At 41.5% G+C, this 24,845-nt stretch overlaps 4 protein-coding genes across 33 annotated transcripts; 3 read left to right on the forward strand and 1 right to left on the reverse strand.

Moving 5' to 3' along the window:
* Positions 1–5,156: 5,156 nt before the first annotated feature.
* On the forward strand, positions 5,157–6,933 carry LOC124299169 (phosphate carrier protein, mitochondrial-like). Its single transcript, XM_046752168.1, has 3 exons — positions 5,157–5,354; positions 6,078–6,356; positions 6,427–6,933. The coding sequence occupies exons 1-3, from the start codon at positions 5,157–5,159 to the stop codon at positions 6,931–6,933; spliced, it is 984 nt and encodes a 327-aa protein (XP_046608124.1).
* Positions 6,934–7,341: 408 nt separating this feature from the next.
* LOC124298761 (uncharacterized) lies at positions 7,342–15,184 on the forward strand. 19 transcript variants are annotated; one of them, XM_046751195.1, is made up of 7 exons: positions 7,515–7,582; positions 8,172–8,259; positions 8,552–8,754; positions 9,735–9,931; positions 11,672–12,235; positions 12,475–12,647; positions 12,740–15,184. In XM_046751195.1, exons 4-7 carry the CDS (start codon positions 9,904–9,906, stop codon positions 14,414–14,416), a joined length of 2,442 nt encoding a protein of 813 aa, XP_046607151.1. In that variant the 5' UTR covers positions 7,515–7,582; positions 8,172–8,259; positions 8,552–8,754; positions 9,735–9,903; the 3' UTR covers positions 14,417–15,184. The 19 variants fall into 19 exon arrangements, with proteins under 19 accessions (XP_046607165.1, XP_046607160.1, XP_046607164.1 ...); XM_046751204.1 differs by lacking the exons at positions 7,515–7,582; positions 8,172–8,259 and adding an exon at positions 7,356–7,418 and having other exon boundaries at positions 8,661–8,754; XM_046751194.1 differs by lacking the exon at positions 8,172–8,259 and having other exon boundaries at positions 7,501–7,717; positions 8,661–8,754.
* Positions 15,185–15,327: 143 nt separating this feature from the next.
* LOC124298767 (leucine-rich repeat-containing protein 59-like) lies at positions 15,328–24,588 on the reverse strand. 8 transcript variants are annotated; one of them, XM_046751231.1, is made up of 8 exons: positions 17,562–17,704; positions 17,205–17,402; positions 17,004–17,098; positions 16,821–16,880; positions 16,538–16,660; positions 16,232–16,448; positions 15,895–16,101; positions 15,328–15,719 (listed from the first exon to the last, which is right to left on the reverse strand). In XM_046751231.1, the coding sequence occupies exons 3-8, from the start codon at positions 17,094–17,096 to the stop codon at positions 15,412–15,414; spliced, it is 1,008 nt and encodes a 335-aa protein (XP_046607187.1). In that variant the 5' UTR covers positions 17,097–17,098; positions 17,205–17,402; positions 17,562–17,704; the 3' UTR covers positions 15,328–15,411. The 8 variants fall into 8 exon arrangements, with proteins under 8 accessions (XP_046607187.1, XP_046607183.1, XP_046607184.1 ...); XM_046751227.1 differs by having other exon boundaries at positions 17,004–17,117; XM_046751228.1 differs by having other exon boundaries at positions 17,004–17,130.
* On the forward strand, positions 17,794–24,107 carry LOC124298765 (cytosolic non-specific dipeptidase). Of its 5 annotated transcripts, none has more exons than XM_046751219.1 (6): positions 17,794–17,910; positions 18,541–18,611; positions 19,213–19,663; positions 19,799–20,227; positions 20,362–20,835; positions 20,949–21,169. In XM_046751219.1, exons 2-6 carry the CDS (start codon positions 18,571–18,573, stop codon positions 20,997–20,999), a joined length of 1,446 nt encoding a protein of 481 aa, XP_046607175.1. In that variant the 5' UTR covers positions 17,794–17,910; positions 18,541–18,570; the 3' UTR covers positions 21,000–21,169. The 5 variants fall into 5 exon arrangements, with proteins under 5 accessions (XP_046607175.1, XP_046607176.1, XP_046607177.1 ...); XM_046751220.1 differs by having other exon boundaries at positions 17,794–17,894; XM_046751221.1 differs by lacking the exon at positions 17,794–17,910 and adding an exon at positions 18,300–18,452.
* Positions 24,589–24,845: the final 257 nt, after the last annotated feature.

A 24,845-nucleotide genomic window follows, 5' to 3' on the forward strand; every position in this document is an offset into this window, starting at 1 on the left:
AGTTTTGAGACGTGGAACTTTACCGGAACACGTTGGTGAAAGAAGATTAGAAAAATAACCGTCACGAGTTGTAAAGTCGGTTAAATTTGTAAATACTGCAGGATTTAGCATCGAGGGATCGATATTTTCCGACACACTGGAGTAGGTGGTTTTACCTATGAAATCACTGAGATTCGGCTCCTCTAATGGAATTTCAGAATTACATAACGTCCTAGTCCCGTAGGATGGATTCGCACCGGAACAACAGCAACTTTCCATCAAGTACGACACGCTAGAGAGTATTTTTGAAATGAAGGGTATAACGCGGTCTTTGATACCGAGTTGTGAGGACAATTTTTTTAGAGCATCAAAACTGCGTTCCAAAACGATCTGAATGTAGGTTGGTGCTCTCATGACGCATGAGAAAACATAAAGCACCAAAGAGTTAGCGCCTCCCAGGTGGCTTGGAGACGCGATGATCACCGTCCACAGACACAACATGTGAGAAAGTAAAATTTTTAGAAAGGAAATAAAAGACGAGACCAAGTTCGTGGGTAGCAAATCTGCCATAGGAGAAATTCTGCAAAAATGCGAGGTCACCAATGACCCGCAGCTTTCGGCCGCAGATTTTAGGGAAGGTAAGTGGGTTTTTTGAAACAGTATAAGCCTCTTAACGACGTTCAAGTATTCCATCACCCCACATAGATGGTGACACATTTTTGCCTGAAAATTTCGAAGCGATTGTGCCAACGCAGAGATGCATCGACAAGAGGAGTCCAGGTGATTAAAAGCCACCTTAACGAGCATCATTACCGACTGCATCCCAGGCATTGAGCAAAAGAAGCTTCTCACTGAGTCCAGGTAGATCGAAAACGGACCAAAGAATTGCAGGAGTGATACAAAACACTGTTTCTCTAACACGATGCGGGCGAAATTGGACATAACGTTGGCCAGGTAGCCAACGTTGCCCGGGATCTCCTCGACCCAGTATTTAAAACAAGTGAGAATTTGTGAAAACGGTGGTATTAGGGAATACGAACGAATCACCGGGGACAAGGTGATCAAAAATAGCACTGTCAACCCGATCAAAAGATCTCTCTGGCACGTCTGCCTTCCACTCACTCGCGGCTTTCTACCCGATGAGGTTTTCAGGTAATTCCACAGCTCGGATCGGTCGAAGTCGTTCGCACCGCGACAAAAGCTCGGATCAGCGAGACACTCGAGGATCCTTGACATCTGTTCGGGGGTAGCACCCTTCCTTAACTCATCTGCCAACGCTATTATCATTCCATCCTTAGTGCGACACTTGCTCTGCAGAAGACGCACTGTGCACATCAGTCCGCTGCTGGTTTGCTTCACGGAATTCCCACTTGTCGGGCAATTGCAGAGTATCTTCTCCTTAGGAGAGGCAGACAGACTGGGATCATCGACCTGGTTCAGGCACCCGCAGCTCTTCAAAATATTGCGCAATGCGTGATTGCGATTCTTTAAATTCTCCAGGCCTTGCCGAAGCTGCTCAACCTTACAGACCTAGGACGGAAAAACACCGATAAAGCCTCTACTTCTATGGGATCCAAATTTGTTCCCAGTTTTATTTCACGAGACATTCGCCCGACTCGCGTGAGCCTGACCGAAGCGCAATAACTTATCATCACAGTAACAGTTATCATCAATCAAGACGAGTGGGACTCTGGAATTCCATCCACGTGACATGATCCCACCCGCGGGGAAACTACTAGAATTGAACAAGGAACAAGCGAGCACGAGGCACGCAATCAAAGTCAGGGGTAGGTATGCAATCTGTCGGTTCGGTGACCTCTTTAATTGAGAGATTACGACCTACCCCATTGGTTCTGGCTTTCAGACGTCGAAATTTTTACCGTTATTTTACCTTCTGGATTTCAGGCGGCACATCCGCAGGATGTGAACAAGTACATTCAACCGAGTCGTTAGGGTAGTTCTGCGGATCAATGACTTCCGTGACTACCGGGCGACACAGTTGACACGGGGGCGATCCTTTCCGATTTTCGTTCACATCACACATCGTGCAAGCACAGGGACAAACTTTACAGAATCCGGCACTCATCGACGAATCGTTTTCCACTTCGCGTCGGCAAATTTCGCATTGATCGTCAGGAATACGTTGTTTGTTTCGGCCTAGATGTGCGAAAGAAGTCTGAGAAAATGGTGCAGGTCATATTTGAACAGTACGTCATCGTTTCGTATGAATGACGCACCTGACGTTTGGGGAGATTCGGTTTTGCAAATTGTACACAACGAAAAAGAGCTATCCAAGGTGTTGTACGCTTGGCAATTGGCATCTCCTTTTCCCACCTGGCTGTATCCAGAATCATCAATTTCAGAAGAAGGTATTGTGGTCTCGGTTATTGTCGAAGGATCAGAAGTCGATATAGCGCTGGATTCTACCGCCTGTTCGCAACTACATCTGGAAGAAACCCTCGGATTTTCTTCAAACGTTGAACGAAGATTAAAATAACAATCACGCAGCGTCATAACTATCGTTCAAAATTTTTATTCATTTCTCCTCTTGTTCGTTATAAATGTGCTTCGCTGTCCGAGATGTATGTTAATTATAGGTTTCAAAAACTTCTTACGGGCAAACTTCGACCGCTCCAGCCAGACGTCCTGCACAACCACAGGGACATTCAGATTCCGACGAAGTTTCGTTGCAGCCGCAGTTGCAGCTCGTCACCTGCGCTTTTCTCGGCTTCTTCTTCGCTGCAGTTCCTTTCCGCAGAGATTCTCCGTCATCGGACGAGCTTTCTTCCGGTGGTTCATCACCGCCGCCACCTTCCAGATCACGTTCCCATTCAGCGCACGAGCAAATAACGCAACTATCGCACTGCAGGGTGAAGAAAAAATCATCAAGACAAAACCACGGCGTATATTCAAGTCCTTAAAAAAGTACCTTGATGGGTTGACCGCAGGGGCAGGCATCAGGGTCGAGATTGCTTAGCGCTCTCAAGCGCTCCGCAGTTTTTCGTATCGGCTCTCTAACGCAGGGGGAAAATCCTGCGTTCTGTAACGAAGAAAAAGTTCCCTAGCGTCACCGTATCCACAAGTACTGATTAAGCAGCGCAAGAGCGCAAGCACCCCGAAACAAACACCTCAGCATTTTTATAAGCCTCCTTGAACTGCCCAGCTAGAGTCCTCAGGGCCTCCGGATCCTGTGGCAATTTTCTCGTTCCATTTACACTCTTACAATTAGCACAACATGGCACCGGCTTTTCGTAGACGTCGCTAAGACTAGGATCACACATGATGGGGATGACTCGTGACGGCGAGCTGCCAAGTACCCGCTGCTGGACTTGGCCCAGACATTTTTGGGTACAGCGGAGCTCAGCGGTCAAGTTTTTTGCCTGACAGCTAAGATCCGCCCGATCTTTATGCAGGTTCATCAAGTTCAGGCTGATCTTCTTGCTGCTCGCTTCCAGCTCCTGAATCCTCTGCCTCACCGGGTCACTCGAGCTTCCAGCGACTCGGCAGTCATTCACAGTCTGATTCGTTGCGCCCGGACATTCGGGCTTGCAAGCCGCAGGTTCATTCATCGCTGCTTCGGTCTTGGCCTCGCCCAAAGTGTGTCCAGCCTCGGACAGCGCCTTCTTGTATCGCTCTTCCTTCACTTCCATTTCGTATATCTTTTTGCGAAGAGATTTCTCCTTCCTGGCCAACACCTGTAGCATGCAGACCCGAGGCTTGTCCTCGTCGTCGATTATGTTACCCGATTCTGGGATGGGAGCAGACGAATCTGTACACAGGGGGTGAGGAACTATCAACTGTGTCACAACGACTGCAGATTATGACATAGGGAAAGAAGTATTTATATAACGCGAGCGTGTTTGACGTTTATTTCGATACACGTGTTATCCGTGGACAAAGTACCCGTTTCTATGACGGTGGAGTGAGCCTGCGAATGTGCACATGAGGAGTACAGAAAAGACCACTTTCGAGTCCTAGAAGTGAAAAGTGGTTCTTTCGGTTCTGCGCGCATGCGCTGTCGCGAACAAATCTGACATTGCGCGACCCTAACCTCAATTTTGCGCTTGGTGAAGAAACGCGTAACATACTCTTGTTATACGAAGAATCGTGTGCAACAAAGAGGCAACGGTCTTTTCGCCTCGCGTATTTTCAATATTCGTCTTCGGCTCACTTACGACTCATACTGCAAACTTACGTTCGGCCCAAAAGGACCGTGTTTGCATCCCTCTTACACAATATACTAATCTCCGCAATGGTGATCCCTTGGCAACGATCTCCCGAGCAATGCATTGCCGATTAACGAACAAGGTGTCATCTTGTACCTTCCGTTCCGCCGATTTCCCCCTCGCGTTTTTTTCCCGCTGGATCATCGTCGGCGTGTGCTAGTTGCAAAAGATCGAGGGGTCGTTCTCCTTTCTGGACAGCAATGCTGGCCTCGATTAAAGCGACCGGAAGCATCGCCTCCAATCTGTCTAGTCTTTCTCGTAAACAATTTGCGTGATACTCCAAATCGTTGACCCGATTTTCCCCGCGACAGACGTAAGTACCCAGACCTCCATAGCACGCAGTAGCTTGCAGACCGTTGATAGCCATTTTTAGTTTTTAGTTACTACTTTACTTTTTAACACATGCCTTTGGCTTATTCCATTCTTTACGTTTTATCTTTCAAATTTTTTCGCACACTGCACAGAAATTTTGGTTCCGGATTTATGCTGCTCGCGATAGGGAGTATGAATATGACGTGACGGTAGAAAGAACCAAGAATTTGGAGAAAGAGAGAACTGGAGATGGCAAAAATATTACATTTCGTCGACCAGCTGTTTGGATCGAAACTCGAGGATCGAATGGTCGCTATGAAAGGTTGATCGAATTATTGGCAGCTGGACGAACACACACATTGTTATGTTAACACACGCAAAGTTGTACAATGACAAACGTCAGATCAATAACACACGTCAAACGTCGCTTCACGCTCAGGTTGACAGTGATACTAGAAAAAAAAACCTTATCAAGCTCGCAATATCGATTGAAAAATATAAATGAACGGTGAAAAATTCTAAAGTTTAAAAGGCAGCCTTCGTTTGAACCATGTGAAATTTTGGACCGTTACACATCTTGTCGGATCGGTATGAAAGAGGATATGGGTTAAATTGTCCCAAAACGTTTTATTAACGAAAATGTGGCCCATGCGAAATTGGCTACGGGAAAAGTTGGTGCTCAAGGCTGATTCCTCGTCCGGAGCACCGCCCGGAGAAGAAAGTTGTGCTTTTGGAAGTACCAAGTATTTTCTGCTCTGTGGTTTGGGGGGCGTAACATCGTGCGGCAGTACTCACACCTTGATAACGCCTCTAGATTTGATTAAATGCCGATTGCAGGTGAACCGCATAACTTTCTCCGCCCCTTCGATGCTTAAGGATGTGTAACTGGCTATGTAAATTATTATATCAAAAGTGAGTCTCGTCGACAATATTGAATACGTTATGATAAGATAAAAATAATGCCCAAAAGTTGTCAATAAATTTTTTAAACGAAACATTGTGTAGCAAATTTTTGGGGAACGTTTTTTTTTTGTCATGTGAAATGAATTCGTTGATTTTTCTGAATACACATGAATTTTTAAAGAATTTTCTCATTGTTTTGAAATTTCCGTTTTTATAAATTTGTAAAGACCGTATTTACAAAACTATTTGTTCAATGCCACGGAAACTTCTTAATAGTAATATACAACGTTTTTACGAAAACGTATCCAAAATTCACGATTTTACCTCCATGAATAAAAATTTTTAATTTTCCAAAACGGAAATTTCAAAATAGTGAGACAATTCTCAACGAATTTATTTTACACGACAAAAAAATAACATTCCCTAAAAATTTGTTTTAAAAACTTATTGATAACTTTTGGGCATTGTTATTATTCAAATTTAATTTTCTTAACGTCTTTATTGTGATCGATTTTTTTCCGATTTTTATCTCATCATAAAGTATTCAATATTGTCAACAAGAGACTCATTGTCAGTTTTGGTTGATTCAGAACGTGTAGCAGTACATCCTTAAAAATGTCTCCAACAATTTTTTCTTCATCTAATTGACATCATCAGGTCGATCGAGCCAAGTACCAAAGTCTAAGCAACGGGTTCAGAGTAACCATAGCGGAGGAAGGAGTGCTTGGATTAACGCGAGGATGGCTCCCGACGTTCCTGGGCTACTCGACTCAGGGTTTATTCAAGTTCGGTTTGTACGAGTTCTTCAAGGTGTACTACGCGAAATTGATCGGAGACGATAACGCGTTCGAGTATCGTACGTGGTTGTATCTGACGAGTTCAGCATCGGCAGAATTTTTCGCCGACATTGGACTGGCGCCGATGGAGGCTGTCAAGGTTCCCAGACCTCAATCGCCGTCGAAGTCTTCAGCCTATTTTTACGACAGCTTTTCCCCCGCTGTTCCAGGTCCGGATCCAAACGTCTCCGGGCTTCACGACCTCCATGAGCAAGGCGATGGGCGTCATGATGCGAGAGGACGGCGTTGGCGTTTTCTACAAAGGACTGGTGCCGCTGTGGTTCCGACAGGTTCCTTACACCATGATGAAGTTCACATCCTTCGAAAAGACGCTAGAGCTACTCTATCGCTATGTCGTTCCCAAACCGCGTACCCAGTGTACCAAAGCGGAACAGCTTCTGGTTACTTTTGCCGCTGGATACATCGCCGGCATCTTTTGCGCCGTCGTCAGCCACCCGGCCGACACTGTTGTCAGCAAATTGAACCAGCAAAAGGGCTCAACAGCGGCAGAAATTGTGAAGAAGGTCGGCTTCGTGGGTCTGTGGAGCGGACTGGGACCCCGGATTATCATGATTGGGACGTTGACCGCTTTGCAATGGTTCATCTATGACGCCTTCAAGGTCTTCATGAAGATGCCACGTCCTCCGCCTGTAGCCGGCGAAAAACGTAAACACTGATACCAGAGGCGCAGGGCGATCGTTCGCTTGGGTTCTGATCTTGTAACGATGTGCTGCATATGGAACGCAGTCTTTAGCCATGTACATATTGTCTAAAATAAACCACATTAACTCTGGATACTGCCCGACGACGATTGCTGCTCTGAAACTTAGCAGACATGAGTAATTGCAGAAACTGATATAATAGTTGGGAAGAAAGTACATAATATGAAAATTGCCCTCAGAGGATTTTCCGGCGATTACAACTGGTTGGGTATTATTGGTACTGTATTTCCGTAAGAAACGCAGAGAGAGAGAGAGAGAGAGAAAGAGTAGGGAGGGAGAGAGAAAGAGTTTACAGCAGAGGAGGAGGGAGAAGACGGCCAAGTATTATGGTGATTCAAGAGTTCCTGACTCCTGGACGTCAACTGGCGCCCGAGAACTCTGCGGGAGTCACCAGCGACGTCGCACGTGCTCAACACTGTGACCATCGAGGCATATACGCGGTTGGTTAACGTCCTCGACGGCTAGTGAATTGAATTTTAAATAACCATCACGAAAGGCACTCAGTCCATTCAGTAAGCCAGTAATATACAGTCGTCGGAGTTGTTTTAGTCGGCGAGTTTTGCATGCCGCGAAGTGAATTCACTTGGGGGGTTGTCAACGTTTGGTATCGTCTGACGTTTTAACATTACTATTCATTTTCTTAGAGCGTTACTTTGATTTTTACTAATATCATGTGGGTATTCAGCGAACATTGTATTTACGGGATGTAGAGAACCGTAGAACCGAGCTAAAAGTTACGGTGGGATATCCTTTTTTCTGGTGTTTAAATGGTATCAGTTTAGTGGTCAAGAAGTGGCAAATATTCAACCGCAAGTTTGACTTCCAGACCTGACGGTTAAGATGTCCGTGACAGATTACTGTGCCGATATCGTACAATTGTTATACATACCTATGTCACGAGGGTTGATGAAAATTGATCGATTTTAATTTCGGAGACGATTGTACGATTGATTAAGAGCGACATCAGAGCTTTCTCGCGGCTCTTTTCTCGCTCACATTGGATCGATCGAACCGAACTTCCGAAACACGTGTCCATTTCTGTGTTCGATCATATTATCATCGTGTTGCGGAAACTTTGACATTTTTTACGATACAAAAATTCCGAATGTATCGAAACGTTGGCCGAAAAATTTTGAAAACCATCCGAACTCTCAGAACAAACACAAGTTCCCTGACATTTCCCGGTTTTACAGACGAAAATAGTTATTTTCGAGGACTCATTTCAGCCTAAATTTACTAGAAAAAACTCACTTAGTTAAAAATTAGACGTACGTCTTCATCGTAAGTGAGAATAATTTTTTCTGCTTATTTTTTTTTTTTTAAACTCAATAACCAAATATATCAATATAAATACTCCAATTATAAGTAACTAACGGAAGATTGGGATTGGCCATTTTACCGAAACATGAAACATTTTAGCAATTGTTTACATTTTTCATAAATTTTACATAGTACTCAAGGTGAATTAATCAATTTTCAAAAGTACCCCCAAAAACCAAATTTATCGTGACTTGTACCCTTTTCACACTAATCTCCTCAATCGTCTCACGGAGAGTAATTTTCTACATTTAAGAAAATCGTACACTAGTCAGGAAGGAAATACAAAAATTCCAGAACATAAGCCCGCATTCCCCTACATTTCCCGGTTTTTCGAGAGGCACGAAAAATTCCCGGTTTTCCAGATTTCTCCGACAGCCAGACACCCTGAATTGACGGATCTTATAGGTGGGCGTTGCATCGACAAAGACAACGCGGCCAGACGCATGGCTAACAATGGTAAAGGGCCAATAAAATTCAGTAACAATTATACGTGGGAAGACGCTGCTTGGACACTCGGAATATGAACACAGGTCCAACTGTCGGCACAGTAGGTGCAATTTGTGGTCGGGTTTAACAAGTAGGGATATGGTATTCGTGCAGTTTGTATTTGAGAGTGACGTAATTAGAGGATGCTTGAGGAGAAATCTTATCGTATACATACGGTAAACTTTTCTTCGAGCTTCAAGATTCGTGGTGAACGCGTTGTTTTGCCTTGGAAGTCGACGACGTCCGTTGGTTTCAATCACGCTTATACACCTGATCATTAATTCCTGTTTGTTTGTCGTGATTCTTACTATTTTACAATGGCATAACAACGAAAAACATTCCACGGTGGTATACCAATATACTGCAGCAGTCGATGTCGCCGTAAATTATTTCAATTAACGACATGACCCATGTGTTAACTGCGAAACAGTGTACGTGAGCATATATGTAACTATTATGAGACATTGATAAATTATACAGTGTAGAATTATTTTTGTCCCATAATTTCAGGTGATTTTAGTTTAGAGTCTATGTAGTTCTATGAAGAACTTGACCACTTCGGCTTCAGGCTTTGTTCGAACGTATTTTTACTGCTAGTGTTTTCTGATGTTTCGTACGAATGGAAAACCAGATAACGTAACTTATCTTTGTAGCATCCGGCCGTGCGCACAGTGTATATCCTCATTCAATACTCACTACAGATTTAATAATAACTGAGAATAAAATAGTGAAGAGCAAACGGTATGAGAACGCAGTACGACGGTTTCGTTGTGCGTTTTAAAAATCATATTAAATCAATGACGGTCAGTGCGGGGGCGTGCTTTGAATACTCCAGTAGCCAGAATTCTATCCTCCAGTCTGTCAAACGTCACACAACTAATTCGTCTTATACTTCACTTTGCATGGATATTTCAAACAAATAATACGAAATATTTTTGTCACGTTTGAAGATAACAGCGCGATGCCGTTCCAGAGGTAAAATTGGCGAAATTAAATACATCGGATACACCTGCTAACACTGACCACGAAAAAATGAGAAATGAAACAGTGTCGAATAAATGTTTCAAGGTGTGATAAAATAATAATTTAATCAATGTGGAAGACTCCCACACATTCGAAATGGAATTTGACTACGAACTTCGGCAGGGTAAGTAAACTGTAATTAAAAGTGCTAATGCGTCAGTGATTATTTCATCCCTCGACATGATTTATCTCAAATTCAACCGCTGTGTGTCAGAGCGGACTCGCGTAGCATTTATCTCCCGTAAAATGTGTCATCTCGATTTCAATCAGACTCGTGTTTTTATGTGTCAAGTGTATAATTACACTTATGAACCACACCCATTTCCCATAATACGTATTGTCGTGATGTGTCAGAAATTACGGGCTGTTTTTATCGAGCCATTTGAAAAAAAATCCATGTCAACAATACCGTTTAGATTATAGATTTATTTTACGACTGCAGACAAGTTATTCTGTATAAGTTATTTGGTTGAAACCACGATTAAGTAACAGATATGTATCTGTCACAGGTATACTACGTGTAAATCAACAGGTATTTTCTTGAAATAAAAATTTAAGCTTATGGAAAATTACGTCGAGTGAAATTCGTGCGAAGCGTTAACTCTTTAAAGGCATGAACTCGAGACTGCGATGAAAATTAGTTTATGTTTGGTAATCGTGGAATAGCCGATACATAACTGTATGTAAATTGCGGTTGAACTAACAGTGATGTAATCAGATATCTTTGTTCCTATCCTCAATGTCCGTGGGGAAAATGATCGGCTGTCGGCTTTTGAAAGGCGCTGTCATTCATCGTCGATTTCATTGTCGGTTCGTGTTTTCATCGAACCTATATTATGTCGATTAGGAATGAGGCGCGGCAAAATCCTTGACATTGTTTCACGTGGCTATTATGAAGAGTGGGATAGTCTCGAGCTAATTTGAACAATGTTCCCGAATTTTTATCCGACAATGTCCACGATTGCCTTCAAAGATTAAAAAGCCGCACGTTCCTTAAAATTTTTTTCAAAATTATTCAATCATTACTGACAATTCAAATTCCCCATAGATAAGCATATTTTTCTATATAATGCTCATGCTCATGCAGTACTCATACCCTTACCGACCGAGCCAACTCACCCGTTTTCTTCCTATCTCTACATTACATAAACAAACGGACGGAAAGGGTTCAAATTTCGATGCATGGTTCTTATGTAACGGAATTCAATAAAGTTACTCATAAATTTGAATCCTTTCCGTTTGTTTGTTTAATTAATGAAAGAAGAAAAAGGGTGAGTTTGCTCGGTCGGTAAGGGTAAGAGTACTACACGACCTTAATCATGTTGAAGTTAGTAACGTTATCGTAAGAATGCATGCCGAGGAAAAACTGTTATTTTGAAATTTTCGAACTGTTTGAAATACAGTCAACCGTAGTAAAAGAAAACATACTTATATTCTGCAATCCTAGTTACTTCAAAATCATTGTAAAAAAAAGAAAATAGTGATCTTTTCTCAACGTTTCGTTACTACAACTTTACGAACTTCAACGTCGTCTATACTAAGGATTTCTCGGTCGCTGACCACTTTTGACAAATTGGCCCAGCGAAAGCGATAGCGTTGATTGAAATTGATATCACAGATGAAATAAGATGACACAAAGTTTTTATTAGTTCAAATGCGTAAACTGTGACTAATCATTCACGTTTAAGTTTTTTTTTTTTTTTTTCTTAATTTTCAATCGAGGCAAACCAAACGGAATTCGTTTTCAAGTTGAGTCAATTGTTCTCATTCTCTTGCAAGCGATGTCGTCTGAATAATGGACAGGGAATAGTTGAAATTTCTTCTAGTTTCATTACATCATTTGAATTTCATTTTCAAATTTCAGACGTTCTGGGCTTTTTGCGTAGTCTCTCCACTATTGCCCTACCACCGACGCTCGATGCCTCGCGAGAGAGACTTTTGAAACGCATTGGAGACAACGGGGAACCACCGGACGAATATGTCAACATGCAGCCTGACAAGCCGCTTTCAAATTGTTCAACCCAACGACCAGATTCATCGGAAGATTATATAACACCCTGTATTCCAAGCTTTTTGCATAAAAATAGTCTGATCAAGATACGGTCTGCGACTGAAACTAAAATTCCGACTACTGTTCCCAAACACTTTGCATCACCATCCAGACCACCAACTTATGTCCAGCCGTTGCCTCCTACAGATTCACCTGTTATTCAACGACCGTATCACGATACACAGTCATCTACGAATGTCGTATCTACAGTCAAGCAAGATGAGTTGGCGACCGTCGAAGAAATCGATGATTCTGAAAGTACAGAAATATACGCTAAGATGAATGCGCAAGAGGCCGAAGCAAAATCACAGAAATTTGAGCAGCTTCGGAGAAAGGAGAGAAGATTTGTCTTTGAAGGCACTCGCTTATTTTGGGCTGGTGTGTATATCACTTTTGATATCAAATACGTATTTGAATCGGCGATACGGGTCTTATTTACAACTTCTCTAACGTCAAGTGAAGATGCAACGTTTGATTTAATTTTTTTTAACAAAAAATAAACGGTTTTTTTGTTTTCCGCCGATTGAAGATTGTCAATCATCATTGGCGGTGAACTACTTGGAAAAATCATGCTCCATGTGGAAGCTCGGAACTTTACTCTACCAATTCTTTTCCAGCTCTCTTAGACGCACATATTCTTTGCTACAACAATAAGAGAGATCCAGAACCTACACAGATCCTACCCTTAAAGGGTTCTATGTGCCAACCTGTGAACGCCAAGCAATTTAGTCCTAAGAAGCTGGTAGATTCAACATTCGAGATTTGCTTGAAGGACAATAGAAAGTTTCAGGTGACGCATCGTTGCCAATAAATACACGAAAATTATTAAATCAGATGCACGTGTAAACAACGTCTTATGAGTTTTATTTTACTTGGTTTCAGTTCATAGCCGTCGCCCCAACAAATATGTCGCAGTGGATGACAGCGATTCATAAAATACAAGAAAAGACCGCAACTGCAAATCAAGCCTCGCAACCAGTGAAGGCAATCCCGAAGCCTGTGAAACTTGAACCTTGTCCAACAGATCGAAACTCAAACGAAGATTACGAGGACCTTGTTATCACTAGCATTCAGGAAGCACTAAACTTACCGCCAAAGATTCCTACCTCAAATTATGTTAATGAAAAATCACTAACAACTAGCACCGCAGAGTCGTCAATAAATTCGAAATCTCCAATGTTACCACAGAAAGTTCCTGCAAAATATGTTGAGGAACTATCTGAACCAAAGAGCAGCAAACCTAGTAAACCTGCACCACCTCGGGTTCTAATCCGCACTCCGAGGAAACTTCCATCTCTACCTTTGTCCGAAGAATTTCCTAACGAAGATAAAGATATGGTTTATTCTATGATTCCTGAAGAAAATCATACCAGCCAGGATGTTGATTTTAAAGGTGATGTGGAACAAGCAGACTTGTACGATGACATAGATAGTATATTGCAGAAGGTGAAATCAATCGAAACACGGAATGTCGATGTAGTACAGCAAACACAAGCGAGTGTACACGAGAGTGAAGAAAGCGATACATACGATGACGTGGTGCAGGTAAAAGAGGAAGTGCAAAATCTTAGGAAGATGGAGAAAGTAATGCAAAAAACGACAGAAAACGATATTGAGAAACAGGCACCTAAGACACTGGCAAAGTCATCAGCATTCAGATCTATACTTGACAGAATAAGGCAAAAGAGCGAATCGCCGCAGAAAGGAGATTCAAAGAAAAACCCAATCTCCTTATCCCCTCAAAATAACGACAATATATCAGCTCCGTATAATAAATCACTACCTTTGGATGAAAATTCTGAGGAATTCAAACCTAGTGACATAAATACAGGAGCACTTGATTTATCAGACTACAATAGTCCACCACCGCCAAGACCGCTTCTTGACAAAAAGCCTTTGGATCATGAAATAGAGGAACAAATGATCTATGACGATATTGGTATCAAAAGCAATGAGCCTGTAAATTGCATCGTTAAACCTGTAAAGATATTGGATGACAAAGAAAAGACTAATGCATTATTGATGAATAATAAATCAGTCTTTGAAAAACAATCAGTCGCAAGCTTGTCGTACAAAAAATTCTCAAAGGTAGTGCGTAACTTGGATAAAAGTTTTGAAGATGATATTTATCAGAATCAACCTGCCGAATCAAATCTCGAAGAGAGTTCAGAACATTACCAAATACCAGTGAATCCAGATGCAGGTGCGCAGACGCAGCATCCGAATAGCCTGTCTGACAATAATGGTGAGGAAATTTATGATGACGTAGGGATAGTCGCTCAAAAGAAACGTACAAATCAGGAAGCCAAAAGTAAACCTATGGTACAAACTCCATCAAATGGTGTTTGGACCCTTCCTAAAGCAAAATCGTCAGAAATTAAGTTATTTGCAAAGACCAACAAATTTTCTACATTCAAGCCAGAAGAATCGAGTTCAGAAAAGAAAGTTCGACAACTGTTTAGTGGTGGAAAAAAGTTCAAAATGCCCCAAGCTAAACAATATATTACAAAGCGTGGAGCATGTCATATTGGGAATGATATTTATGACGATTGCCGTTAAAGTGAATCGCTTAAAGTGTCAAAATATTGAATGACATTTTAAGTAACAGAGAAACAAAAAATCAAGAAATGCTGTGAGCCAGTTCGACAATTGATGGTGAATATGCAAGCTGTGAAAACTGTTCAATAGAATAAAAGGGGCTTTCTCCGTCAAAATTTAAAAAAAAAAATTTTTAAATTCATATCTCCAGAACACATGTACGAAAATATTCGAAAAAAGTTGTGAAACTTCCTCTCATTTGTTTAATCACCTATAAAAATATCGATGGGATCAAAAATTTCAATTCTGATTGCTGTACATTCTGACGGAAAAAGCCCGAAGTATACCTACATATAACTGGGAATGACTGTTGTATAATGTTTAATGTGTCTACATATGTATCAAACAAGTATTTAAGTCAGCATGTTTATAAGAAAAGAATTCTAATCTCTTAATTGTTGGCAACTTGTGATGTTTTTATGTTTTCATGGGTTTTTTTTCCATAAAATCACAGATGCCTCTATCTTTTGACAGACAAGGCTTATCGATTTAAAGATTAATGTGTTAAGCAGCCATATGATAATATTTTATACTTTTGTACATATGTGATTTTTTTTGTTTGTATATATTTTAACTGATATATGTTTTGAAAATAAAGAAAATTCAAAAAAGCTGCATGTCTAAATTTGTATATTCGTATCGAACTATACAGGTATTTGTAGGTGTAAATTTAAAATTGTTGAATATGATGTAAAGTGATGCCACATAGGTATGTTTTAAACATGGGTAATATGTAAAGAATCTTTGATATTTTCGAATCTTTTCAATTCACGTGAAAAATCACCTTGTATTCACAATTATACATTGAATTACTTAGCTTCTCTGTTAGCAAAGAGGAATCATTGGATATATAAATAAGTACACATAATATATAACTTGCCAATATCAACAATTGTAGATAAATGTAAACTTTAATCGAGCATTTTCGACGAAATATATAAATTTACGTCAAATACTTATAAATCGTTTTTCAAACTACTCCCAATAGCAAAATACTTGGAATAAATTTCTTTCAAAACGATTTGTGCTTGTTCAGTCCATAGAATAACATTGTCAATAAATTTGTCTAAATATTCACTACTTGATTGTTGGTAATACCGAACTGGCTGTCCCGTTTGGAGCTCCAAGTAATCGGAAATAGAATCCGCCCGTTTCTTGTCAAACAAGGGCAATGACACAAGCCCTAATACAACAAGAATACTTATCGCTATCAACCAGAAGAACAGTTTGATCAAACCTCTGCACAGTCTACCTGCAATTCCATCTGAAACGAGATGAAAAAAACAAAAAAAAAAGAAAACTTACAACTTGCTCGGCTAATATAACATAGTTTTGATCTTGTACGTAACAATTTTTCATCCAGGTTCATAGTTACCGAATTTTCAAATTACTTTGGAAGTTACTATAAATTATTAACACATATGATATATCTTCGTTACCTCTCGGCGAAGATGATAATCCGTAAGTATTTTTATATTCGGACTTCAGTCTTAGTGCAGATGTATGCCCATTGGTCTTTTGTCGGTCCGACTTAAGGCCTGCCGAATTTTCCCTATCTAATTGCGATCTGCTCTCCTTATGTTCTGCTTTTTTCTTCTTCTTTTTCCCATCTTTTTTCGTAGGTGCCGCACCTTTCTCTGCTTCAACTAATTTTAAACAAAATACAACACTTTGATAAGAAGAGCATAGTTGGCTGGTATATCAGTTTTGAAATTTAAATGTCAAACGAAAAGAAATATTTATCACGAGATATTGCTAATAAACTGGTAGTCGCACCTGCTGCAATTGCGATTATCCTACGCTGTTGTTCCTCGTCAATAGCTCGTTTTGCACTAGATAAATACGCAACAACATTGCGAGCGCAAGCTTGGCATTCTTTGGCATTACTGCACAATCCGGCAACACTAGCTACGCCTGGTGTGAGAGGGTTTTCCTTTAAATCCAGCCACTTTAAATTCTTTAGCTCACCTAAGCTCAATGGTAATCGACTTATCTGAAATTCACATGACATATATTACAGGCTGACTGCAATTACTGCAGATTATTTTGTGGCGAGCTAAGAACTGATGACATTTCAATTACATTGTTACTGTAGAGATCAAGATATTTGAGTTGGCGCATATCTCCAAAATTTTCCGGCAACTCCGTCAATTGGTTTTTGCTCAGATCCAGCTTGACTATGTGTGTTAATGTGGCAAATGTTTTCTGTAAAGAATATGAAATAAAATTTGAAAACAGGTGCTAGAACTTATGTAAATAATTTCATTAAATCTAAAATAATCATTCAATTTCCTACTCGAAATTGTTCCACCACAAATTTGAGCAGCACTAAATACTTGAAATTAAATCGAAAAAACAAACCTACGGGCAAAGAGACCAGCCTGTTGTTCGAGAGATCCAAGTGGGATGCTTTTCTGATTACAGCCTGAAAAATTAATATGATTAGAAATTAGGCATGGTTAACAATGTCGACGCATTCGCAGATTACAAAGTCATATCTATGTAAAATTTAATCAAAAAATAACAAAGTATCATCGCTTATACTCACAATGTCTTTTACAGGTACTTCCTGAAGGTCTGACATGCTCAGATCCAAAGTATCGTCTTGTAATTTATCCTTCAAATTCATCCTGGACGACATATCTGCAGTTGAAAACCCAGACTGTAAATTGATCCTGATGATTAAGAGGTGTTAAGATTAGGAGTAAAATATAGATCATAATATATTCGAGGATTTTAATACTCATACACAGTGTTTTTGTCCAGTATCACAAAGATTCGATGTCTTAGGCAATTATATTGACAGACAAACGAATGCTATCTGCATTTACAAGTAAGTCTTTTTACACTATTCAGACTCAAGAATGGTCGATCGGTACATTTTCTACTGCAAATTCGGTTACTTTAACTACTGCCCGTCTTTTAAGCCGCGGTTTGGGCTATTTTTCTGCTGGTGTAAATACAATATGATTAATCCGGCGAATTGGCATGTATTCGTTAAAAAAACCGGCTTTACGTATGTCTTTTAAATGACGAAAATTGATAGAACCTACAACGCGTGATGATGAATTATCGTGGAAATGAGTATGAAATTGCCAGATATTACCGTATTTATATTGTTTATTGCAGAAAGAAGTCACAGATAAAGTACTCCAAAATATGTTACGCAGAATAAAGTAGAATAAAGTCAAACGGTATCCACGTAAGCGAAACGGGTGGAGAATTTGACATGTTGAAACAGGTCTGCCAACACCAGCGCAGCGAAAATTATTTTTTGGTTGTCATTGTTGTTTCTATGCCTGTGTGGCCTGTGTACAGAAATCTACGGTCATTAAACCGGGATTTCTTTGTTTTAGAACGCAACGCAAGTTGGCACTTCACAGTCATCACTTGAAGCACCGGAATTTGTACTTCTAGCGATAAACACGGTCATTTATCGGTAATTGAATTCTCACGTAAGCCCGGCGTTTCGTTTTCTTTTGTACATACATATGGAATATAGCTAATGAGAAGCGACGCATGTCAAATTTCGTCTCATCTCTATCATTCGTGACAAAACTCGAAAATTGTCATATTATTACCGTTGAATGAACTATAAATAAACCTATCGACGTGGCAAACAAAAATCCAATTCTGGTCCTTTTATCTTAATTTGTGCCAGAATTGACGTCCTCTTTCCATCTCTTCTCATTTAATTAATAACACATAAGTATATACCCGCGTGTTGTTAGGCGAAAAGAAATCGGACCCGTTATAGTCCTGTAAACGTTTCCTACTGACAAGATAAAAACGTGATAGTCATTATTTATTCCACGTATCTCATCTGTTGCCCATACAGACAACACTTACTCAATTAAAGTACGAGTATCCAAGCGTATTTATATACCCGCGATACTGGCAGACAGGCGTTCCGTACAAAGATTAGATAAATTTACACAGCACACCATAGTGTTCAGCTTAGAGCAGAACCGATAAGAATATTTTGCTTGCTATAAAAGTCAGTCGGTAAAAATTCCCTCTCTTGTCTCAAAAGATCTTCTCATTGTACCAGTTCTAACAATTGAACTCCTGCTTTTCTTCTTTAGCCGACCTAAGGACGTAATCCAATATCAACCATGGATCAGCCACTACCGGCAACGTTGAGCAAACTGTTTAGGTAATTAACGATTTTTTTTGTTTTTCAAATACCTTAGTTAAAATGCATGATTTGTGTCTGGAGCATTTTGTAGGATAATGTTTTTCCAACCTCACCAATATGCCAAAGAAAATTATTTGCATGTATTTAGAAAATTAGAAATAAAAAAGTCCTGTGCGATACTGCAAGACAGATAATTTAATTTGATTCAACGAGCCTTCCATACGATAAACAATAATTTATTGAATTATTTTGAGAAAAACTAGCGTGACTGATTACTGATAATTTGGCTTATCCTTATTTATTTGTTGACGATTTGACGGGCCACTTAATATATCAGACAGCGGCTTATCTTGTGATAGATATTTGGGATACATTGTGGATAAGGCAGTCTACGTTACTAGATGTGATCCGTGGCCCTAATTTTGATTAATTCCCTTCAGATCACTTCTGACAATCCATCCATCACTGAATATCATTTTAAAACAGGATCAAGAACATAGTCATAGATTAATTTCAGAGCGATAGGCAAATGTTAATTTAATACTATTACAAGATAAAGAATTGTTAGATTCCGAGTTAATGTATTGCAGAATACCTCATATTCGACAATATTTTACAGCCATATAGATGCCCACAAGTCTGATTACATTGAGGCTCTCAGGGAGGCTGTTGCAATAAAATCCGTCTCAGCATGGCCCGACAAAAGGAACGACATAGTGAGAATGATGAAGTGGGCAGAAAAAAAGCTAAAGGAATTGGGATCTACAACAGAACTTGTGGATATTGGAAAGCAAACACTTCCCGACGGCAAGCAGATTCCCCTGCCACCAATTCTGCTGGGAGATCTTGGCTCCGACCCAAAAAAGAAGACCGTACTTTTGTACGGACATCTAGACGTTCAGCCGGCTTTAGTCGAAGATGGTTGGGACACCGAGCCATTTGAATTGGTCGAAAAAGACGAAAAACTTTACGGTAGAGGAAGTACTGACGACAAAGGTCCTGTCCTTGGATGGATTCATGCTTTGCAAGGATATAAGGCTATCGGGGAAGAAATCCCAGTTAATATAAAGGTGAATATATACCTCGCTTGTTCAACATTCTAGTTTCTTTTTCCATCTCTTCGGAAAGACCAATATCGCAACATTGACCCAAGGGAATCTTTCATCACCAATAGATTATCCATTCACTTACGCTGGCTATTTCAGTTCTGTTTTGAGGGCATGGAAGAGAGCGGAAGCGAAGGTCTTGACGAGCTCTTGTGGGATCGTAAAGATACGTTCTTGAAGGGTACCGACTATGTATGCATTTCGGACAATTACTGGCTGGGTACGACAAAGCCCTGCATAACATACGGTCTCAGGGGTATCTGCTATTTTAACCTGGAGGTCAGCTGTGCGAGCAAAGATCTGCACAGCGGGACTTTCGGCGGTACTGTATATGAAGCTATGGCCGATCTGATCTTCCTAATGAACACGTTAGTGGATATCGACGGTCGAATTAAAATCGATGGCATCTACGACAAAGTTGCTAAGATCACAGATGCTGAACTCGAAAGCTACAAGACAATAGAATTTGATGTGGATGAATTCCGTACGCAGGTTGGAACGTCCAGGTTGGCGCACAATGAGGACAAGGTTTGTCTAATTTGTTATCTGTCGCAGTATAATGAATTTTTCTACTGAATACTAGGATAAATAATAATTCAGAATGTTTGTAGTGTCAGAAAAAAAATTTATTACTTTAATTACAAATGATTTTTAAAAAATAGACGCAACTATTGATGCACCGCTGGCGCTATCCAAGCCTTTCTCTACATGGTATCGAAGGAGCTTTCAGTGAGCCTGGGGCAAAGACTGTGATACCACGAACGGTGATTGGCAAATTTTCGATAAGAATAGTGCCAGACATGACCCCGAACGAGGTTGAGTCACTGGTGCGACGTCATTTGGAAAAGCAATGGGTGACTAGAGGCAGTCCCAACACAATGAAAGTCAGCATGGGTCATGGTGGAAAACCATGGACAGAGAATCCGGATCACCCGCACTACCTAGCCGGTCGTAAAGCAACGAAACACGTCTACAAGGTTGATCCGGATTTGTCGCGTGAGGGTGGTTCCATTCCTGTGACGCTAACTTTTCAAGAAGTGACTGGTAAGAACGTTCTCCTATTGCCGGTTGGCTGTGGCGATGATGGTGCACATTCCCAAAACGAAAAGCTCAACGTGCGCAACTACATAGAAGGCGTAAGTTTGTTAAATTAGTATTTAACATTCTGTATAACAATATTTTCTGAAAGAAAGAAAAAAACAAATGTTCGTGTCACACCGATACTAACTATGTTCATTTTTGCTTTCAGACAAAGTTACTTGGAGCTTATCTCTACGAAGTTGCTCAACTACAACACTAAATCTTCCTATAAGTCTATGAACGCGTATCGAGGAATACACTGATACTCTTACGTCCCGATTTATGAATATTATGATATTATCAAAATGTATCGAATTAAACATATCGCATGTAATGGTTTAAGGAAGTATACGCCCTTATACCGTTATGTTCGATATTATTTTTTAAGAATTGTGACGTGGTTTTTTCCCGCTCCTCGGTCACTCGGAGAAAATGACCTAGAACTTACCGCGTGCACAATAATTTGGCGTCCACGATGTACCCTGGATCTAAAACAATATCGCGAAGTTTTAGGGCGAGCTGCCCTAAATCTAAACGAATCCGCAAACGTTACTGTATTTTAAACGCAACCAAAACTCAATGCTCAAACTTCTCGTCTCAACTGCTGCTCAACGCAACGGCAATTTCGACTATACATCACCTCAACTCGACTAAATACTATCTTAACTAAACGGCAACTTAACTAAGCGCAAGCACCACTACATTTAACTTCAACTAAACACAAGCTCAAGGTAACGCAACTAAATCTACATTATCTTAACTAACGGGTACGGAACTCAATGCAGACGCAGCTAAAACGTTACCCGCTAATCCGAGCACTCCAATTCGGCACTTCCCGACCTACTCGAGAGGTGACACTTAAAAAACCCGATAACGCGGCTCGACCCGGTACAGCGAAATTCGGCTATACTTGATTTCACTAACGAGAAAGACTCAACTAAAACCCGTGACTCTACTCAACTTTCTCAGGAACTCAAAATTTACTCTACTCTAACACGCGTATTCAGGCTACGGTCATCAAGCAAAAGAATCGGCAAAAGAATTTCGAGTACTTCTCTACAACGCAAATCCAAAACGGCTATCCGGTACTCGGCAAGCCTTTTCGCAATTATGCTCGAAATTCAATCGCGGGGATAGAAGCAGCGCTTACCTTCTACATCCTTGCAACCCCCTTTCCATTCCCCTCGTGATTTTTGGGCGACTCCATTACTTCGCGAAACTCCCCAAAACGTGACTACTTATCACGACCGCCAGAACTAGAGTGGTTTCAAAAACCTACTACCTGCCGCAACACGGATCTCGATACGCCATCCCACACGTGACGTCATACCCACAAGAATACGCAATAATCGATCCGTCATCGATTTCGTCGATCGCGCTACTCGACGCACACCTTCAATAGCATCGCTGCGCAGAACTTAAAGCTAGATCGCAATCTCGTCCTCCGCGCAGCTCCATGACGTCTTGGCGGTGAGCGTGGTGCTCCCTCGTCGCTAGTCGGTCCGTCGCAAGTTCGCCGGTCAATTGTTGGCGGGGCGAAGGGGGAGAGGCTGCGGCGCGCCGGCTGCCAGCGGGAATCGCGTCCACCTTGGATTCCCGCGATGCGGGGATCTGCGTTGGCTCCCCCTCCGCAGCCTCGACATCCTTCCTTCGCAATTGTCGCTAGTCCGCCACTTCGCAATTTCCTCGAATTCGGTGTCGACTTCTTGCCTGATGCCGTTGTAACTCGAAAAATAAAAAAAAAACAAAAAAAACCTGAAATATCTTACGCTATTCGCTAAGGTGTCCACTCTCGTAGTTTCGGATGCGTGACTCTAGTCCTGGCGCTCTTTTGCAAAAACTTCGCGACTCAATTTCGGAAATTCCTAAATTTTGGTTCCGCCCCGGTTCAAGGAGCCCCTTGTAACGGGCATTAAAAATGCCACGTTACAATTCTCCCCCCCCTAGACGGAACGTGGGGGGTGTCAGAGCGCCAGCGCTGCATCCCGCGAGCCGAACTCCGCGAGGTGACCGCAAGCTTAAGATAATTACACGCCAATGCGCAGTATTCATTGATCAACAAACAAAAACATTAAAAAAAAATGCATCGATAACCGTATCCAAGAGACCTCCGCCTGGGTCACATCAGATGACCGAGCCTCCTGGTTTTCGCCACTACCGCCACTGCCTCCCTTCCCAGTGGCAATTTTGCCACGGTGAGTGCTCGGACTCGCAATCGTATCTGGAATTATTGAGCACCACTTGCTACTGGGACTTACCCCTCGCACCCGCTTGTATTGGTATCATAACCGCGACCAACGAAATCCAATAAACAAACCTTGACCGTGGAATCAAAACAAAAAGAGAAAGAGAAAAAAAAATTGTACACGACAGCGCTCAGGATGGTGTCAGTCGAAACAACGCCACAGCTGTTTTCAAGTACAACCTTCAAAACCAACCGGCCAATCAACAGCGGTCTTCAAAATCCAAACATAATTCAAAATTCTAAACATTCTGTAGCGAACAAGAGGAGTCATCCCGGGCAAGCGTATCTGTTATATAACACTGAGAACCCACACCCACAATCCTCAACTCAAGTAATTGCGATAGCGTCACAACACAAAAATCAAAAACAATAGTCTCGGGCTGAAATCATACACCGTCGCCCCTGCGGCAAAAAAAAAAAGACAAACCAAACAAACTAAAAAAATCAGCCGCGACCTGCAATCGAAAGTTCCGCAATCGTCCCGTGATAATAAAAAAAACAGAGACACGAAAAAAAATCGAAACCAAAAATCCAAATAAAATTTAAACCAGAAAGCAAATGGAAAGGCGATAATAGCAGGCAAACCATCAGAAGGGTAATGTGCGCGCGAACATACGCCAGGGTTTTCTCAGTCACCCGGTATATTCGCGACGTCGTAGCCTGAGTTAACCACGAACGGTGATTGGCAAATTTTCGATAAGAATAGTGCCAGACATGACCCCGAACGAGGTTGAGTCACTGGTGCGACGTCATTTGGAAAAGCAATGGGTGACTAGAGGCAGTCCCAACACAATGAAAGTCAGCATGGGTCATGGTGGAAAACCATGGACAGAGAATCCGGATCACCCGCACTACCTAGCCGGTCGTAAAGCAACGAAACACGTCTACAAGGTTGATCCGGATTTGTCGCGTGAGGGTGGTTCCATTCCTGTGACGCTAACTTTCCAAGAAGTGACTGGTAAGAACGTTCTCCTATTGCCGGTTGGCTGTGGCGATGATGGTGCACATTCCCAAAACGAAAAGCTCAACGTGCGCAACTACATAGGAGGCGTAAGTTTGTTAAATTAGTATTTATTGCTCGAAACGAAACTAAAACTAATTATTCGACGGTGCGCCGTCGGGCTACCGAACAGACGGCGTCCTCAATCTCACTCGAGATCTCACCCGACTCGGAGCTCCAAAACGTTACCCGCTAATCCGAGCACTCCAATTCGGCACTTCCCGACCTACTCGAGAGGTGACACTTAAAAACTCGATAACGCGGCTCGACCCGGTACAGCGAAATTCGGCTATACTTGATTTCACTAACGAGAAAGACTCAACTAAAACCCGTGACTCTACTCAACTTTCTCAGGAACTCAAAATTTACTCTACTCTAACACGCGTATTCAGGCTACGGTCATCAAGCAAAAGAATCGGCAAAAGAATTTCGAGTACTTCTCTACAACGCAAATCCAAAACGGCTATCCGGTACTCGGCAAGCCTTTTCGCAATTATGCTCGAAATTCAATCGCGGGGATAGAAGCAGCGCTTACCTTCTACATCCTTGCAACCCCCTTTCCATTCCCCTCGCGATTTTTGGGCGACTCCATTACTTCGCGAAACTCCCCAAAACGTGACTACTTATCACGACCGCCAGAACTAGAGTGGTTTCAAAAACCTACTACCTGCCGCAACACGGATCTCGATACGCCATCCCACACGTGACGTCATACCCACAAGAATACGCAATAATCGATCCGTCATCGATTTCGTCGATCGCGCTACTCGACGCACACCTTCAATAGCATCGCTGCGCAGAACTTAAAGCTAGATCGCAAT

This window comes from Neodiprion virginianus, chromosome 2, assembly GCF_021901495.1.
Source record: "Neodiprion virginianus isolate iyNeoVirg1 chromosome 2, iyNeoVirg1.1, whole genome shotgun sequence".
NCBI classification, from domain to species: Eukaryota; Metazoa; Arthropoda; class Insecta; order Hymenoptera; family Diprionidae; genus Neodiprion; species Neodiprion virginianus.

Coding starts and splice junctions, on each gene's coding strand:
- LOC124298767 (XM_046751230.1), bottom strand. CDS start 17,096: ATGTCGTCCAGGATGAATTTGAAGGATAAATTACAAGACGATACTTTG. Junction 16,881..17,003: donor AAGTACCTGTAAAAGACATT/GTGAGTATAAGC, acceptor TTAATTTTTCAG/GCTGTAATCAGAAAAGCATC. Junction 16,102..16,231: donor GATAATCGCAATTGCAGCAG/GTGCGACTACCA, acceptor GTTTAAAATTAG/TTGAAGCAGAGAAAGGTGCG.
- LOC124299169 (XM_046752168.1), top strand. CDS start 5,157: ATGTGGCCCATGCGAAATTGGCTACGGGAAAAGTTGGTGCTCAAGGCT. Junction 5,355..6,077: donor TGATTAAATGCCGATTGCAG/GTGAACCGCATA, acceptor TGACATCATCAG/GTCGATCGAGCCAAGTACCA. Junction 6,357..6,426: donor CGCCGATGGAGGCTGTCAAG/GTTCCCAGACCT, acceptor CCGCTGTTCCAG/GTCCGGATCCAAACGTCTCC.
- LOC124298761 (XM_046751209.1), top strand. CDS start 9,904: ATGGAATTTGACTACGAACTTCGGCAGG. Junction 9,932..11,671: donor TGACTACGAACTTCGGCAGG/GTAAGTAAACTG, acceptor TTCAAATTTCAG/ACGTTCTGGGCTTTTTGCGT. Junction 12,236..12,474: donor CACTCGCTTATTTTGGGCTG/GTGTGTATATCA, acceptor ATTCTTTTCCAG/CTCTCTTAGACGCACATATT.
- LOC124298765 (XM_046751219.1), top strand. CDS start 18,571: ATGGATCAGCCACTACCGGCAACGTTGAGCAAACTGTTTAG. Junction 19,664..19,798: donor AAATCCCAGTTAATATAAAG/GTGAATATATAC, acceptor TGGCTATTTCAG/TTCTGTTTTGAGGGCATGGA. Junction 20,228..20,361: donor TGGCGCACAATGAGGACAAG/GTTTGTCTAATT, acceptor TTTAAAAAATAG/ACGCAACTATTGATGCACCG.